Source organism: Salvelinus fontinalis, chromosome 41, assembly GCF_029448725.1.
Source record: "Salvelinus fontinalis isolate EN_2023a chromosome 41, ASM2944872v1, whole genome shotgun sequence".
NCBI classification, from domain to species: domain Eukaryota; kingdom Metazoa; phylum Chordata; class Actinopteri; order Salmoniformes; family Salmonidae; genus Salvelinus; species Salvelinus fontinalis.
The window spans coordinates 10,616,051-10,634,975 of NC_074705.1; the positions used below are offsets into that span (position 1 = coordinate 10,616,051).

The 18,925-nt window shown below is 43.1% G+C and overlaps 3 protein-coding genes across 4 annotated transcripts in view; 2 read left to right on the top strand and 1 right to left on the bottom strand.

Annotated features, from left to right (window-relative positions):
* Window positions 1-1,043: 1,043 nt before the first annotated feature.
* LOC129840390 (glucagon-1-like) lies at window positions 1,044-3,967 on the top strand. Its single transcript, XM_055908224.1, has 6 exons — window positions 1,044-1,128; window positions 1,324-1,424; window positions 1,674-1,829; window positions 2,702-2,818; window positions 3,400-3,543; window positions 3,758-3,967. The coding sequence occupies exons 2-6, from the start codon at window positions 1,330-1,332 to the stop codon at window positions 3,780-3,782; spliced, it is 537 nt and encodes a 178-aa protein (XP_055764199.1). The 5' UTR covers window positions 1,044-1,128; window positions 1,324-1,329; the 3' UTR covers window positions 3,783-3,967.
* Window positions 3,968-4,284: 317 nt separating this feature from the next.
* Window positions 4,285-16,745, top strand: LOC129840391 (adenylate cyclase type 10-like). The gene is made up of 32 exons (XM_055908226.1): window positions 4,285-4,720; window positions 4,888-4,992; window positions 5,124-5,162; window positions 5,267-5,410; window positions 5,721-5,926; window positions 6,037-6,127; window positions 6,223-6,311; window positions 6,543-6,734; window positions 7,031-7,152; window positions 7,535-7,611; window positions 7,790-7,979; window positions 8,133-8,188; window positions 8,286-8,457; window positions 8,729-8,921; window positions 9,030-9,116; window positions 9,235-9,515; window positions 9,938-10,149; window positions 10,313-10,444; window positions 10,557-10,844; window positions 10,977-11,285; window positions 11,504-11,546; window positions 11,646-11,859; window positions 11,940-12,080; window positions 12,191-12,357; window positions 12,678-12,834; window positions 13,192-13,396; window positions 13,531-13,627; window positions 13,702-13,817; window positions 14,058-14,175; window positions 14,475-14,670; window positions 15,074-15,262; window positions 15,959-16,745. Exons 1-32 carry the CDS (start codon window positions 4,564-4,566, stop codon window positions 16,175-16,177), a joined length of 5,004 nt encoding a protein of 1,667 aa, XP_055764201.1. The 5' UTR covers window positions 4,285-4,563; the 3' UTR covers window positions 16,178-16,745.
* LOC129840386 (sodium-driven chloride bicarbonate exchanger-like) overlaps window positions 16,369-18,925 on the bottom strand; it is a 37,616-nt gene continuing 35,059 nt past the window's right edge. For both annotated transcript variants that reach the window (XM_055908219.1, XM_055908220.1), the window contains one exon: window positions 16,369-18,491. The gene's annotated coding sequence lies outside the window, so the exon portion shown is untranslated. The remainder of the gene's footprint in view (window positions 18,492-18,925) is intronic.

Here is an 18,925-nt window from a genome sequence, read left to right on the forward strand (position 1 = left end):
CCTGTGGCGGTCCTCATGAGAGCCAGTTTCATCATAGCGCTTGATGGTTTTTGTGACTGCACTTGAAGAAACGTTCAAAGTTCTTGACATTTTCCAGATTGACTGACCTTCATGTCTTAAAGTAATGATGGACTGTTCTTTCTCTTTGCTTATTTGAGCTGTTCTTGCCATAATATGGACTTGGTCTTTTACCAAATAGGCTTATCTTCTGTATACCACCCCTACCTTGTCACAACAGAACTGATTGGCTCAAACGCATTAAGAAAGAAAGAAATTCCACAAATTAACTTTTAACAAGGCACACCTGTTAATTGAAATGCATTCCAGGTGACTACCTCATGAAGCTGGTTGAGAGAATGCCAAGAGTGTGCAAAGCTGTCATCAAGGCAAAGGGTGGCTGCTCTGAAGAATTTTAAATATAAAATATATTTTGATTTGTTTAACACGTTTTGTTGGTTACTACATGATTCCACATGTGTTATTTCATAGTTTTGATGTCTTCACTATTATTCTACAATGTAGAAAATAGTAAAAATAAAGAAAAACCCTCGAGTAGGTGTGTCCAAACTTTTGACTGGTACTGTATAAACACCCCAAAAATATTTTCCACCTCTGATTCTATCATAGTTAATAAAATCCACAAACACTGACTCAGCTTCCAATTTACAGTAAACACACACACACACACACACACACACACACACACACACACACACACACACACACACACACACACACACACACACACACACACACACACACACACACACACACACTATTTGACAGGATGTCATCTTGTTTGATTTCTACACCTAAGTGACAGCTGTTTTCTCGCATGGATAATGGCACATCTTCCATTTTAAACAGACGTTTCATTGCGAGTTAATCCAATGCAACCAAACGGGCCCTATGTGTAATGGATTGAGAGTAACAAATGCGTGTAACAGAGTGGGAGAGTGGGAGGATTGGGCCACCGGAGCAGACCTGGCCTCATGGCCATGCTATATAAGACCCTCACAGCCAGTCAGGTCACCAAGATACAACCACAAGGAACCAGGACTGAAGCAGAGGATCACTCTCTCTCAGACACACATTTCATCTCATCTACCCGCACATTAACAGGAACAGGTGAGTTTCTTACAGCCAGGACACGTCTTGATTGATTTTGGAAAATCTGTTTCAAAACTGGATGAGTTTTCCATTGTAAACAAAACCTTTGATTTTGTCAATGGATGTATGATTGATACGGAGCCTTTTGCTTGACAATGTAAAATGGACATGACTGTCTTTGGCTAAGTTACTCAATTGTGGTTCTGTCTGCAGGTCACAATGTTTGGCATCCACTCCCTGGCTGGTTTTATACTTCTGGTCATCGTACAGAGCAGTTGGCAAGTCCCTCTGCAAAAGGCTGAGAACAACTCAAGGTACAGCTAAAAAATGTTATATTTTCCATGGGGGGGATGATCACAATTTTCCATGGTATATTTTAACAAATATTTTCAGAACATATCATAGAGAAAAAAATGTAGAGTATCAACGTAGAGTACCGACGGAATGACTAGTGTTTAACACATAATGTACATGTATCCAACAGCAACTGTCAATCAAAATTAGACTATAATGCGGCATCTATCAGCATAATTTCAGCATTAAAGATTCTTCTTCTCCTGTAGCTTAGAGACAGCAGACTCACTATTGGAGGATTTGAGGGGCGTGTCTAACATGAAGAGACATTCCGAGGGAACCTTCTCTAACGACTACAGTAAATACCAGGAAGAAAGGATGGCTCAGGACTTTGTTCAATGGCTCATGAACTCCAAGAGGAGTGGGTGAGTGTTTCATCAGAGTAATATTATATCTTTCTAGGCTCAGGACTGATATTATACTGTGGGGTCGAGAAATAATAAGATATTTTCCTTAATGAGAACAGGAACAGCTCAGTTTTTAAAAATTTACTTTTACTGTGATGAATACTGTATATCTTGAGTTGAGCAATCAAAGATTTGGATGGAGAAATTACAGATGTAAACTTCATCCCAAAAATGTCTGTCTAATGCACCATGTATATTATGGCATTGTTTGTACATACAGAGAAAGGATAGTAATGTACTGAGCAACATATTCCTATACACAATCCTTCCAATAATGTACTGAGCAACATATTCCTATACACAGTCCTTCCAATAATGTACTGAGCAACATATTCCTATACACAGTCCTTCCAATAATGTACTGAGCAACATATTCCTATACACAGTCCTTCCAATAATGTACTGAGCAACATATTCCTATACACAGTCCTTCCAATAATGTACTGAGCAACATATTCCTATACACAGTCCTTCCAATAATGTACTGAGCAACATATTCCTATACACAATCCTTCCAATAATGTACTGAGCAACATATTCCTATACACAGTCCTTCCAAGTCAAACAAAGTAACATGACGTTATTAACACTACTCATCACTTTGAAACTAATGCCACCCATCCATTTTCATTATCAACTTATCCTCAACTTGTGTATTAATACATACACTTAAAATACAATATTTGAATGTTTTACTAGCAAAGTTAGTGAAAAACAGCTATAAGCACTCAGATGCCATTTTTAGCTGAGCCAGAATGATTTCACAGTACTATCATTGGTTTAGTGGAGTTTTGTGTCCATCACACCATTTCCTCTCTACCTCCATCTAGTGCTCCATCCAAACGCCATGCAGATGGGACCTACACCAGCGACGTGAGCACCTATCTACAGGACCAGGCGGCCAAGGACTTTGTTTCCTGGCTCAAATCAGGAACGGCCAGACGAGAGTAGGCTTCCCTTCACCCTACAGTACCAACATCGTGTGTGTCATGTCTAACGCGAGAAGAAGAGAGAGAGAAAAGATAATCAACTACTTAGCTAATTGATCCATTGCCACACCATTGCTTTCTGCTTTCTTAAGGCCTGTGTTGACATTTCATGTGGTCATGCCCAATAAATCCCATGAAACTATGCTCTGCATTTATTGATACATTTATTGATATTTGCCCTTCGGATGACTGTATTGACTGGGTTGGAAGAGAGCATATTACACAGTTACTGTGTGCATAAACAACTGTTCAGGGAACCACCAAGGTGTCCTCTAATGCACAATGAATGACTACAGCTACAGATCACTACTTCCGAAATCATCCAATAGTCATAAGGCGCAACTAGAAAAGGGTACATTTCCTGAAGAAAATGTGTTCCGCCAACTAAAAGTTGAACCCAACCTGGTTGGTAATTATGTACAGAAGTATTGTGTGTGGAAGTATTGAGTGTGGAAGTATTTTGTGTGGAAGTATTGTGTGTGCAAGTATTGTGTTTGGAACCACTGACAAGTGTGTGTTATCGTGTGTGCTGTACCTAGATCTGCAGAGGAGAGCATGAATGGTCCAATGAGCAGAAGACATGTAGATGGGAGCTTCACCAGCGACGTGAACAAGGTCCTAGACAGCTTGGCTGCCAAAGAGTATTTACTCTGGGTCATGACCTCCAAACCCTCAGGGAAAAGGTAAACATCAGAACACAACCAGAAACTGTATGAAATGGGACCCTATTGCCTTTATAGTGCACTAGGGCTCTGATTAAAACGAGTGAATTTGGTGCCATTTTGATCAATTATTTATTGTTGTCACACTCTTTTTGTCTGTATCTCACTCTCACACACTAAACTGTGTTACTGTATGGTGTCACAGTTTGATAATTTTGTTTATTGTTTATTTCAGTAACAAACGTCAAGAAGATCATTGAAAGAAGACAAACGCTTCCTTGTTCAAGAGAAACGTGGATACTGTGCTACAAATGATAAGCCTTGACAAAAACTAAAAGCCATACTAAAAAGCCATACTGCTTAGCATTGTTGTAACGTTGATACAATGTTGGAAATACTTAGATTGTTTACTCTACATTATGTGATAAAAAAACAAAACAGATAATGTATTCTTCCTTAACTTTGTGGTGCATTTATGCATCAGGTCAGTTGTCAAATCATACAAATATTTTTCTATAAATTAACATTATTTTCTATATTTGTAATGTTGAAAAAAAGGGAACATGGTAAAAACTCAGATATAATGTGCAAAATTATCTGGTAACATTTGTGTGAATTTGTTTTTTACCCCATATGTATCAAAACCTGCTCTGCAAAATTAAACTCTTTCATTGTGTTTGCTGTACTGTTTTTGACAAGCCATGCATCCATACGAATGGAATCCCAAACTATTTAAGTTCATGGTGCTGAAAAAAAAACATCACATTCAACTGTTGTGCCAATGATCGTAGTTTATGTACTAGACTAGAAGGTGAGAAACTGGCTATGCGTCTCAAATAAGCTCTGTCCGTGGTTCTGAAACCAACATGCATGGCATTCAAGTAACGTTTAGTTATTAAAAAAATACAAATAATAGCTACTTCTTTTTGAATTGGTGAAACAGAGTTTGTAGTGAAAATCTGAATTCTAGAACGTTCACGGAAAAACGACAGTTCAGATTCGCTCAACGGAAAAACATGATGCCCCTAAACTACAGCTAAAATGGGTTGGATAAAGGGAGATGGTGAGATAGAGGACTCGTACAAAATAAGCAAAATAGCTGCCCATGTACCTGATCTTGTTGTCTACAGCACCCTCACCAACGACATCCCCTACGCAGAGAACTTTCATGGAGTCCTTCTCTTCGCGGATGTATCAGGCAAGCTATGTAAAATCTCCTTAGCTACAGTAGCTAGCTACATTAGCTATCTCGCTAGCTAACATGAGCTGGAATTCTCCCTTTCGATCTACGTTTAGAAGCTAGCTAGCTAACGTTTGCTAACCCACTAGCTGGAAGTCAACTAATCAATTTTGTATATTTTTTAGGCTTCACTAATCTGACTGAGAAATTCAGTTTGAGTAGCAAGAAAGGCTATGGAGCAGACGAGTTGACACGCACACTCAACAGCTACATTGGTGAAATAGTCAGTCGTAAGTTAGCAATGGGTTTATTAAGTTAAAGCAATACAATATCAATCTAACGTGATGTACCGTTAGTTAACTTAACTTAGACTAAGTTAGTCTAAAAAAAAATAAGCAATGCTTTGTTGCCTGTATTTCAGATATCCTTGATGCTGGGGGAGATATTCTGAATTATGCAGGTAACAATAGGCTTCCCTCTCAGCTTTGAGACACAGATTCACCATAACAATTCCTAGCTACAGTGCTTTTCTACTCTTCATGGCCAAACAACTTTTAATCACAGGTGATGCCATCTTGGCTCTATGGACGGTGGAGAGAGTCCAGCTCAGTGAAGTAATCTCCCTGGTAGTCAAATGCAGCCTCAACATCCAGGACCAGTGTGGAGTCCGGGAGACAGAAGTGGGCTGTCAGCTAAAAGTTAAAATAGGTGCTTGTCTGAGTCTCCTACAGGCCGAGAGACATGTTTGTGCTATAACACCAGGGCCTGTATTCACAAAGAGTGCAGATCTAGGATCAGTTTTTCCTTTTAAATCATAAGGAACACAAGCTTTCGCTGCACCTTCAATAACATCTGCTAAATATAACATTTGATTTGATTTTGATTTGAATAAGGGGGACCTGATCCTAGAACAGTACTCTACTCTTTGTGAATTTGTGCCCTTATTATCTGGCTACACTTGACTTTATAGGCAACTAGAACCTCAAATATGATACCTTTTCTCCTCTGCTGTCCCAAGGTATATCTGCTGGGAAGCTCTCCAAGGTGATCGTAGGAGACGAGATCAGTCAGTACTTTGTGGTGATTGGCCGGGCAGTAGACGAGGTGCGGCTGGCAGAGGGTTTGGCGGTGGCCAGCACAATCATCTTGTCACCTAACGCCTGGGAACTATGTGAGAGGGACAACATCGCCATTGACCCCATAGAGAACGAGAGAGCTGTGAAGGTGTGTGTGTGTGTGTTTGTGGATGGATGGATACAGTTATGATGAATGCACTTTCAAGTAGGCTGGTGGTTTCTAGATGACTATATGTAAATGGCTGTCATTCAATGCAGGTGCGATACATCAAGCGAGAGCCCAGTTTCTCTGTTGAGAAGTACCAGGATTCAATAGGAACGTCTGTAGAGCATGAAAAAGTAACAGGAGGTACAGTAAAGAGAGTAGCTAGATATCAGCCTGTGATATTTCTACTTGCATGGTTGTGTTGTAACATCCTAACCAGTCCTTTTTTTGGTCTACAGATTGTGTGAGGAAAGCATCTCGACTGATGCCAAACGCAGAGCTTGAGAAAACTTTACGGAAGTACATCATGAAAACGGTTTTGCAGAAGGTAAGAACCTACCTACTACCGTCCTCTTTCTTTACAATAGCAAAAGTTGTCCGTTTTCTCCAAATCAGAATCACTATCTGTGAATGTATAAATGTAGGCTCTGTTTTAATGTCCACACTACTACTTACATAGAATTAAGAAAGGTATTGAGCAAACATTCTACTAAGTATGCTAGTACGGTCACTGGGACGTAACCATGGTTTTCCATTCTGACCTCTCCTCCCTCATTAGATAGATGACGACCAGCCTCTGGAGTATCTTTCTGAGATGCGTCCGGCCACCATAGTGTTTGTCAACATGCAGTTCAAGGGAGGAGAGAGTGACCAGGAGCAGTGTATGACCATCCACCAGGCTGCCATTGGCATCGGTCAGCAGATAGTCAAGCACCACGGGAGGGTCAATAAAGTGTTCATGTTCGACAAGGTCAGTTAGTGGTTTGTTCAAGATGGAATCCTGGGGGTTTATTCAGTAGGAACCAAATGAACGTAAACAGGCTGAAACGGGGAGGGACTAACATTAACTTGTCCAATAACAAATGCAAAATGTTTTGGTACGGTGTGAACTAATGAATACACCCCAGCAGTTCTCTGTTCCCGGTGGCAATGAGAGAAACTACAAACCCAATTAACCAGAAACAGTAACAATGGGTGCACTCACCAAGACTTTCTTCTTCAGTCAAACCCGCTGTATGTTTTTATATAACAAGGAGTTTGTTGCAGGGCTGTACTTTCCTCTGTCTGTTTGGGCTCCCTGGGGACAAGCGGGAGGATGAGAGTGCCCATGCCTTACAGGCTGCCTATGAAGTACATTACCTTTGCCAGAAAGAGATCCGCAGCCTCAAGTAAGGCCCATTTGATCCTAATATTCTAGGACCACATGCCTTTAATTTTTATCAAGCTACAGATGCAGGATTTTAATTTTATCACCCTGTTGCAGGATCATTTTCCTGCAATGCAGGACATGTTAAACTTGTAGTGTATTTGAGGTTTAAAAAGGCTTCTGAAGTTTGTAATTTCCACTTGATTTTCCCTTACAAAAAATGTATAAACTCCTACAAAAATGACCATGAATTATAATTCACATAATAATTCACATTTTCTTTTGCTACAGGACTATTTTCCTGCTCTAGAAAACTGGCTCAAATTAAGATCCTACATCTGTATTACACTTGAGTGCAATATGTTGTATAGTTAGTTAACAAAAGGTCCAATGTTGTCCAACAGGACTGTCTCTGTTGGAGTAACCACAGGCCCAGTGTTCTGTGGTGTAGTAGGACATCCAGTGAGGCATGAATACACAGGTACAATCCCCTTGACATCCTCTTGAACTCTCAGGTGGAACTGTGCTTTGCCACTGCCACTTTACTATAACTTGTTGTAGACTCTTTTATATTATTTTAACTCACATACCTATTATGTTCAGATTTTGACCAGTTTGACCTATGAACTTTGAACTCTATCTCTGTCCTTTGTCGTTAGTGATTGGTCGTAAGGTGAACCTGGCGGCACGGCTGATGATGCACTACCCCGGGGTAGTGTCATGTGACAGCGAGACTTGCTACTACTCAAAACTCCCCGCGTTTTATTTTAACGAGCTGCCCAAGAAAGCCATGAAGGGAGTCAAGAACCCTGGAGTCCTATATCAGTTCATGGCCAATAAACAGCAGATGTACGACCATCTGATGTGACCAACATCATTTATAGTCCATTAACTCTTGACTGGTACTCACTTTCATATTGAGCACTGTACTATTGTCATGTTAGATAATTAGGTGTATTGTTGTGGCTCATACATGCTTATAAAACAACATCTCATCTCCAGAACTGTTGGTAAAGCACCTATGTCCGTTGAGAGAGAGGAGGGATATCCTCTTTTGGGTGAGTTTTCTCTCGTATTGACGATTATGAATGACATGCATTCATCGTGCAAGATCACATTGATTTGAATGATATGTTGCTCTCAAATGCTCCCTAGGCCGAGAGAAAGAAATTGAAGTGTACTCCAGCATGCTGAAGGGCTTCTTGGAGGCCAGGGCTGCAGGTCACAAGAACTACAACAATGTTTTGATCTACGAGGGAGCTATCGGCTATGGCAAGAGTCGCCTGCTGGCTGAGGTGGTATACAGAACAGCTAAGGAGGGAGTCAGGTCAGTGCCAGCTGTTAGTTTAGCCTGGTCCCAGAAGAGCTTGGTTAGTTAGCCTGGTCCCAGCTCAGGTCTTGGCAACTATGATGGTCATTGTCATGCCAAATGTACAAACAGATCTGACACCAGGCTAGTTGATAATACAACAGATATGTGCTATATCCCAAGCTGTGATCATTTCATTTCATTGTAAGTCAACCCCAGTAGTGACAAAGAAAAATAGACATCAACAATGGGGGATTGGAAATGTTGTCTTCTGTCTCCTTTCTTTCAGAGTGATCTCTTTTGAGCTGGCCAAGACGGACATCAAGCAGTCTAACTATGCTCTCCAGACCCTACTGGCCATCGTCATGTCAGTTCAGAACTGTAAGAGCTACGCCGAGCGAGAGAGAGTCCTCCTCTCCAAGATCCTAGACCCAAAGATGAGGCAGAACCTCTGCCTTCTCAATGATATCCTGTTAGTCAAGGTAGGTGGGGCTCTTTGAACGTTGCTTTTCTAAAAGTTATTATTCTGTTTCGTAGTAGCTAACGAGGGTAGATGGGTCTTTTCTGTAAGCTCTGTTCTATGCTTTTAGTTTACTGTGTCTAAGGATGTGTCACTCATGGACAGTCAAACGAAGAACAAGAAGATGAGGAACTACTTTCTGGAGTTGTTTTGCAAGGTACTGTAGAAGAAAATAACGTGGATGATGTAAAAACATGACTTAGGTGGCAAATTGATTGTTTGATTACTTAGAATTCAATTGATTCGTGATAACTACGTGTGTGTGGTCTGTCTAGTTCGCCGAGGACGAGCCGTGCGTGTACGTGCTGGACCAGGCTCACTTTGTGGATCGAGCCTCATTGACCTTCCTGCTCGAAGCATGCGAAAGAGCTTCGGTTCTGGTGTGTATGGCCCTTCTCCCCCACACCAGTCAGGGCGGGCCCTTCCCGGAGCTTAGCCGCATCATCAAGGACCCCCGGACCCTCTACCTTAACCTGCCTGGGTTGGAGCCCCCCGTCATCGCCCAGCTAGCCTGCCAGATCCTGGGGGTGGTCCGCATCCCTAGCGAGGTGGAGCTGTACGTGTACACACACACACACACACACACACACACACACACACACACACTGTGTTAATATACATACGTTACACATATCGACTCGCCGAGGGTGTCTCAGGGGGGAGTTGGGAGTTTCACACCTCACACACGTTCAGGTTACCCACTTGTACATGCAGTGAAACAGTGAAAGAGGACAAATATAAGCGCCCCAATTTGACCTTTGAGTCCTCAAAGACAACTGAAGCATCGATATCCAGAGGAAGTAAAAAGTAATTTATTTGAATGTTACTTTTGAATTGGCTTGTCGACTGTATAGCTATTTTTTAAAGACTCATTCTAAGGCTGTCATTGTCTCAGTACATGAATATCTCACAGAAGAAGCCGGAGTTACCTCATGAAGACATGCCATGTATCAATTCAAAGTGTGATCTGTTTTCTAGGTTCCTGGTGGAGAGAAGCCATGGAGTTCCATACTACTGTGAGGAGCTCTTGAAGAGTCTGTATCTGGGAAATCTGATCGTGATCGAGGAGGTGGAGGAGGAGGATGAGGCTAAAGACGTAGACATCCTGTTCCCTGAGCCCACCCTGGTGGTACACTGCTCCAAACCCAGCCAGGTGTGGCAAGAGGAGGACGCCAGGGCCGGAACGCTGGGTAGGAAGATGGATCTGTTGGCTGAAAATGTCTGAGTGGGAGGTCTCCCAGCCTATTAACACCCTTGTCTGTGAAACGGACAGACCTATTGGCTGAGAATATATGAGTGGCAGGTTTCCCAGCCAATCAACACCCTTGTTTGTGAAACACTGTAATGTTGCAGGTCCACCCAAGGCATCCATGTTGAAATCCCGCAAGATCACAACCCTGGACCATTTTGTTGACCGTGCTTTGGTCTGTTTTGTCGGAGAAGCTGCCAAATTCCACGAAGTTCCCATCCCTCTGACATTGAAAGGTGTAGTCAGGGTTCCTGCATTCTGCCCCCAAACACAATGCAACCTCATCTCATTAGTCTTATTTGATAGAAATGACTCATAAATATAACACTAAAAGGGAATTCTATTCAGGCATGGCCCTGGCCCACCTAGACCACCTGCAGCCGGCCGACCAGATGGTGGTGAAGTGTGCTGCCATCATCGGCCAAACCATCACCACACAGATGCTCATCAACATCCTGCCAGAGTCAGAAAACCCCGACAAGCTCAACCTGTCGCTCACCTCGCTGTTCAAGTCGGGCACGTTTGAGTGCGGCTCCAAGCCCAAGCAGTTCACCCAGCAACTCACCAAGGAGTCAGAGTGCTGGGGCGCGCTCAACTGCTACTGTGTCCAGGACAGCCAAGAAGACGTCCGTGAAGGTCAGTAGTGGAGCTGAGGCTAGTGCAGACAAGGACAAGTTTCACTCTCTACCTCTTTCTGTCTCCCCTCTGACTCTCTCTACCTTCTTCCCCCCAAATCTTTCGCCCTTCCTCCTTCACCCACCCTCTCAGAAGTGTCAGGCAAGGCGTCTGTGGACGGCGTGTGGCGCTGCAGGGTGATGCGTTTCTGCACGGCCCTGGTCAAGGAGACGGCCTACGATCTGTGGCTGAAGGAGCAGAAGAGAGACATCCACCAGAAGTGTGCCAGCTACCTCCTCAAGCAGGCCCACCGCTGCAGGGACTGCGGCATCGCCGAGTTCATCTTCGGCCACAAGGCGGCTATAGGGAACAACCTCATCGAGATCCACCCGAGTTTGCTCAACGTACAAGAGTCTGGGGAGGCCCTGTTCCTGGGCCAAAGTACACTGGGGCTCCCCAAGGGTGAGTGATGGACCCACTGACCTCTCCGCTAGAGAAGCACACGCAAGCTGAGAAAACGCACACAAACACTCATGCTCGGCCAAACACACACACACAAACACTTCACACGCACGCTCATGCAGATTGACAATAGTGACGCTGTAACCAGCTGATCTAAGTAACCATTAAGGGTTGATTTGACGTGTGCTGTTGGTGTTGTTCTCCTCTCCACCTCTCAGAGACTATACAACTGAACCAGGTCAGCCCTTTGCATCCCAACAGGTAAGGTTTTATACTCTACCCCTGGTCCCAGATCAGCTGGCCAGTAATACAAGTGGGCTGATTCCATAACAAATGTATTTGTGTGTTTGCGTGTGTCAGTGAGGAGGACGAGTTCTTGTTGAAACTAGATTCTATGGTGAATGAGTACAACACCACAGTGGACAGAACCAGGAAGTGTAGGTGTGCCCAGGTGACGGAGTGTGTGCTGTGCCCCATGGTGCGCCACTGCACGGGCGTGGGCGACGTGCCCAAAACCTTTTATTACCTGCTAGAGACCGCCGCAGCTTCGGCCTACCTCTCCAACAACCTCAAGGTGTGTGTGTGTCCATTACACTTTTTTCTGATCTGTTCACGCTCATACAGAAATACTCTCTCTCTCTCTCTTTCTCACAGGCCCTGTCCTATTTAAACGAAGCCAAGATCATACTGGATAATCTGAAAGTGGGCAAGCCAGCCTTTGAGACTGCCGACCCGAAAGTCAAAGTGAAAATCAACAACTTTGAGAGAGCCTGTATTTTCCGTCTCAGAGGGGAGGTAAGAGTTCACTGAAATTATATTTATGATCGCAAAGGATAATGACGATTTGCATTTACACAAAATAGTGCTTTTCTCAAACTAAAGTGTATAGTTTGTTGTACATTTAGGTGTTGTACAACACAGGTCAAATCGAGGAGGCTGAGAGCATGTTTTCCAGCGCCCTACGGCTCCTGAACAGACGTCTCCCTACGAACCGTGTGGCCATGTCCCTGAAATACGTCTGTGAGAAGATGAAAAGTCTGTGCTACAGATCCAAGAACGCTGACAACCCTGGGTGTGTTCTATGTTCAACAAGCTCCTATAAAGATAAAGATTAAACAAATTAATATATATATATATATTATATACAGCAAGCACTATAATATCAACTATTTTCCGTTTATTGACGACAAAATACTACAACATACCGCAACCTACAATTAAGTCATTTATCTGCATTCAACTCAAACAGTAAAACGTTTTATGCAAATATACTCTAGCACAGTGGTGAAGTAGGCGCTCCACCATCAATTGAGTGGATCTTACAATCGTGTGCATGCTCCACTTTTTAAAGGTTTTGTTGTTTAGATGGTATTGTTGTCTTGGTGTCCAAAGAGAGAAGAAGCTGGCGTTCCTCCACGAGCAGATCTGCTGTCTGTCGTACATGTGGCAAATCGGCTGCATGAGGAGAGCTCCCAAGAACATGCTCAACGCATCGCTGGCCATCACTATGGAGATGAACTCAGCCCAGAAGAGTGCAGAGGAGAACAAGGTGGATTGTTTACTCTGCTTCTCTGTTTTTTTACAGGAAAACGGGGAGGAAATGGGTTTGTTCGGTCAGTGGAAATCTCAACACGGCTCAGTGTGTTGAGGGGGAGAGGGGGGAGAAAGAGAGACACTGTTCAGAGATTGATTCATCAGGAAATACAGATTATCTGACATTCTCTAAGTCTTCCATCCTTAAGAGAGTATAGAGCACGGATCCTCAACTAGATTCAGCCACGGGACAATTATTTTCTTGGCCAAATAAAACCACCCGCGGGCCGCCAGTTGGGGAACCCTGGTATACAGTCACCCCTACACTCTTCCACATCCCTCTCACTCGCAGACACACCACCTCTGTCGATAGATCATCTTCTCGTGCATCGACTACCTCCAGTACTGTCAGCTAAGTGGTCAGGACGACCGGTGTAAGATCTATGAGAGGATGCTGTGTGGAACCTGTGTTGAGCTGCCTGACTGCATGGAGGGCCTGATCCTCACCAGCTACTTCATACGCGCCCTCTCCATCGTCAAGCTCTGCTCCGGAGCCCTGCACGAATCCATCCAGTATGGTGAGGAGAGGAGTGGATGTGTGTGTTCGGTTTAAACAAATAAGTGTGTAAGCAAGCGAGACAGAAAGACAGACAGACAGAGAAGAAATAAATAGCAAAAAAGTTTCAGTATTGAAAGTAGTTCTACTTCTCAGGTCTCCGAGCAGAACAAATCAGCAAGCTGACGAACCGCCGGGGCCTGGACATGTTGGTGATCTCTGTCCTTCACACACCCCTCCTCCTCACACAGAGGTAAAGCACTACCTCTACTTGTGTCTTTTACTGGGATGTGTACCTTATCTACGGTTGAATTCTATGACACCCAGGTATGAGGAGTGTGTCCAGCTGATGCAGAGTCTGGAGTACCTGGGAAACAGGACCCGCATCAGCACGGCTAAAGGCTGGTTCTATGCAGGCTGCTTCGACTTCCTGCTCTACTCAGGCAAGTTGGATATTCCATCACTGTGGGACACCATCTCCACGTGACATATCTTAGTTAATGAACTAATGGATAATAATTATAAATGCCATTTACTTTTATCCAAAGTGACTTTGTCATGTGCGCATACATTTTGCGTATGGTTGGTCCCGGGAATCGAACCGCATTTGCAAGCTCCATGCTCTACTAACTGAGCTACAGAGGACCACTAGCATAGGTTGGGTCTCATGGTGTGTGTTCCAGGCTTTGCCTTCCGTCCGTTTGAGGAGTGCTACACCTTTGTGGAGGAGTCCCAGTCAGACCCTAACCTGGTGGCTGACAAGAGTCTGATGATGAACCTCTACTCTGCTCTGGCTCTGTGGTCAGTGGACTGATAGAAGTGTTATGAATAGAGTGCACATGATTATTTTCTCTACATGCCAGAGAGGCATTTCTGTTCTACATAACATATTTCTAGCTGAACGTTCTACAATGTTGTGCCTTTCAAAATGCAGCCCGAAGCTATACTCTAGTCCACCCTACTATCTTTACTGTGTGTGTGTGTGTGTGTGTGTGTGTGTGTGTGTGTGTGTGTGTGTGTGTGTGTGTGTGTGTGTGTGTGTGTGTGTGTGTGTGTGTGTGTGTGTGTGTGTGTGTGTGTGTGTGTGTCGTTCGGCCTAGGTATGCCCGCCTGTGTGAGTGGGAGAAGGCCTGTTTCTTCTACACCAAGGCCTGTGGAGTGACCCGACAGGCTCCCTCATCCATCCACTCCATCAACGGCGTGGTCATGTTCCTGGAGTGTCATGTGCTTCTGTTCAGAAAGGCCCTGGTGGAGCACAACCAACACATCAAAGCCATCTACCAGAGCACACAGAAGGTAGCCTAGCGACGGGTAGCCTGGTGACAGGTAGCCTGGCGACAGGTAGCCTGGCGACGGGTAGCCTAGCGGTTAAGAGCGTTGGGCCTGAAACCGAAAGGTTGCTGGTTGGAATCCCCGAGTCGACTAGTTGAAAAATCTGCCGTCGTGCCCTTGATCAAGTCACTTAATCATAATTGCTCTGGATAAGAGCGTCTGCTAAGTGACCAAAATATATGCATGAACAGGTTTATGCACACGCTCACTCACATTCAGACGCTCTCTCACTCTCTCTCACGCACATATGCCTTCACATGCCCCCACACACACAGCTGTGTATAATGTACCTTTAGAAAACTCACACAGCCATATTCTAAATGTTTTCCCAGAAACTGTCCTAATAGCCATAGTATTTCTTATGCAGCACTTCACAGCGTTCAACCGGAAGTACTCGACCAACAAGATGTACGCGCCCCGGGTGCTGCACCTCAGAGCTTACATGTACGTGCTGGCGGGCCACGAGGCCCTGGCTAACGCCATCCTCAACAAGGCTTTAATTATGTGTCAGCAGCACGGCAACAAGCTGGAGGAGAGCTGGATCGCACAGAACCGGGTACAGTACTGGAGGAAGGGCCTGAGATGACAAACGCACACACACACAATCAGGCAGAAGGATGTATTGGATGCATGGCATGGGATAATGCATGCGGGCAAGAGAGTGTACAGTCTCACACACAATCGCACATACCGTATAATGAGTATTCACAGGAGGCTGCTGAGGGGAGTTAGGCTCGTAATAATGTCTGGAATGGAGCAAATGGAATGACATCAAACACCTGGAAACCATGTGTTTGATACCATTCCACTGATTCTACTCCAGTCATTACCACGAGTCCGTCCTCCCCAATTAAGGTGCCACCAACCTCCTGTGATGTGTATGCAGTCATCACACACACACTGAACAGAAACCTCAACCACATGCATTTAAAAAAGACTGCAGTTAAACGTCATACACCATGAGGTACACGCCAGTAGAGGCTGGTGAGGGTAGGACAGCTCTTAATAATGCCCGGAATGGAGTGATTGGATTGGTATCAAACACATGGTTTTCATGTGTATCATGCCATTCCATTTACTCCATTCCAGCCATTATTATGAGCCGTCCTCCCCTCACCAGCCTCCACTGTAGTAGATGTATTTTCTCCTTGATAACCTACACAAGTAGAGCGTAGTGCGTATTGGTATGTATTATTTATTTAATTAAGGACATTTGAAATATGTTGTGAATATTCTCTGTCTACCTCTTCAGATTTCGTGGTTCGGCGTGTTCAGGCAGAGTACCAGCAACTGGTTCGCTTCCACTTTGACCATGCCCAGCTGGGAGGAGGCTAGGGGGATGGACCCAGAGGAGCTGGACCACACCCGCTACACCCTGGTGGGTGTGGGGGGCGAGATCTGGGCTGACAAATCCAGCCTGCACCTCGCCCCAAAGACAGAGGACACCCAGCTCCTCACAGGCCAAGGATAGGGGCCCGGTTCCTTTATTGAGAGTGTGGAGAACACTGTATATGGGGAAAGCTATTGCAGCAGATTGAAAGGAAGTAAGGTCATTGGCGATTTGGTTTTGAACTGTGATGTGTTTGGGGTTAATTAGTGTTGGTATCATTTAATCTCGATCAGAAGTGGATGGCCAAGATATGAACGTTCACCAAATGAAAGGATGTTTCAGTCACTTTATTGTTTCGTACATTTCTCTCTCTCTCGTAAAACAAATCACATTTATAATAGAACAACAAATATCTGAATTGATCATTTTCCACAGATGAGTCAATAAACTCAAACATAAACTTGTCTTCAGCTATCAATACTAAATTTTAAGGCAGATTTCCACAAGTAAAGTGGCCAAAATTTGATATTGATATTGATCCATTCTGATTTGTCTAATAAGTCAAATCCATCAACAACACAGTACAATGGGATAGACGTCAACTACATAAAAACCACAAGTTTTCACTTACCCCAATTCAAAGTTTTTAGTAACATATTAGTAACATTTTACACATGAATAAAATATACTATGTATAGTACATCGTTAAGAGTCTTCACTTTATTACATTTTGCCCTTTCTCACAAAGCTATTATTGCATTTCTATCAATTAACCACAACATCCTGTAGAAAGACACCGCTAAGTTTGATTCACCTTTGTGCAGGTGTTTAAATACAGTTACTGGTAGATCAGAATCAGAACACAACATCACTTTGTCAAACAAACTGGAATGCAGGAGAAGATATCACATAACGTACCGACAGGGTGACTGGAACAATATGCCGGTAAAACACATTTGTATGCCCGTGGAACACACATGTACAGTGCCTTCTTGAAAATATTCACACCCCTTGACTTTTTCCACATTTTGTGTTACAAAGCTGGATTAAAATGAATTTAATTGTAAAATTCAAATCTGTAAAAAAAAAAAACAAATACAGTAATATATCTTAATTAGATAAGTATTCAACTCCCTGAATCAATACATTTTAGCTTTTCATTTTGAATGAATTTGTTCATTTCAAAAAACAATTCCCCTTTGACATTATGGGGTATTGTTTGTAGGCCAGTGACCAAAAAATATAAATTTTATTACATTTTAAATTCTGTCTGTAACAACAAAATGGGGAAAAAGTCAAGGGGTGTGAATACTTTCTGAAGGCACTGTATCTCTACATGGTCATCAAACGACTTCAAATACAATTTGATCGTTAAAACCAGAGATCCTATAAATTACTACATGGTGTTCATTGTAAGCCTATGGTTAAAACCCTAAAGGAATCATATTCCCAATAGGTATAGAATGGCAGGGCTATGCTGCTACGCTAACTGGAATGTAATGGTCCCCAATGCCTGAAATATAACACTGGCCTGCCTCCCCACTGTAATGGAGAACGAATACTATCAACAAATCTTCTGGAAAATGGCAGTGAAAATTTTACAAATGAGATTTCAAGAAAAAAAATGTACATTTAACACTTTAATTTGATACATATACAGTATACTGTTTTCGTATCGTTAAGTGCAGAGACCCGACAGTGATGTCAAATTACAAAACAAAACACATCGATTATTCCATGAACAAGATTTTCGTTGTATACTGTAATTGATTTTTTTAAAGGATTACTATGCTGAAAAAATAGAAAAAAACATACAAAATACAAACGATTCCATTAAAAAGTAAGGTTGCTTTAAAAACTATTTGGTTGATACAGATATAGGATCTTAATTTGATCACCCTGTTGCAGAAATACTTGTAAAACTTGTAGTGTATTTACGGTTTAAAAAGTCATCTGAAGTTTTGTAAATTTCCACGTAAAAATTTCAGACTTGATTTTACCTTATGAAAATATGTTCAGCCCTTACAAAAATGTCCATTAATTATAATCCACACATTTCATGTTACTTCAGGATTATTTTCCTGCTGTAGCTAACGTGCTCAAATTAAGATCCTACATCTGTAATAAATTGGCCCACCGGTAGATAGACATAATAATATGAATTCCTTGCTTCCTCTGTTGCTGGTATCACCATACATTGACATACATAGAAAATAATCACAGTAAATGTTTGTTGGTTCCTCCATAGGGTAACACTGTTTCTAAAAGATTTACACGAGTTGCACACACACAGTCTTACATGACGAGAACGCATGGTGCAGCACAGTTCAGAGGTGGTCGAGTGTGACTCGTTAGGAGTTATTTTCCACAGAACGGTGACGAAGCCAGTATGGATCACAAACTCGTCTCCCTGTCCAACTTTGAGTCCTTCCTCTTATGTCTTCTCTCGCAACCACTGGAAAACAAAAGGCTATGTGTCACAAACAGCATTAGAGGAGACAATACATACAGTATACCACTGAACTGACCAGCTGGATGGCATTGTGTATTGGAGCCCTGCATGGCAGAAATGTCACGCACTCCATTGACTTGGGGTAATATTACCATCATGCATAACCACCCTAGACATGCAGTTGTCCCCAACCACCACAGAGGCAAACCACACCAGAGCATGCTATGTGTGTGTGTGTGTGTGTGTCTGTCCACCATACACATGCATTCACATTCACACGCCTTGGAACATTTGTTTAGACCTGAGTGCCAACTTTGAGTTGGTGGTTTCTACTGTGGCTCTTTATGGGTCAAGAGATAACAGGTTGCTCCAGGGTACTTAAGACTGAAGTCCAACACTCAAACTACAGGCACACTTGCACGACAAAAGACCATCCC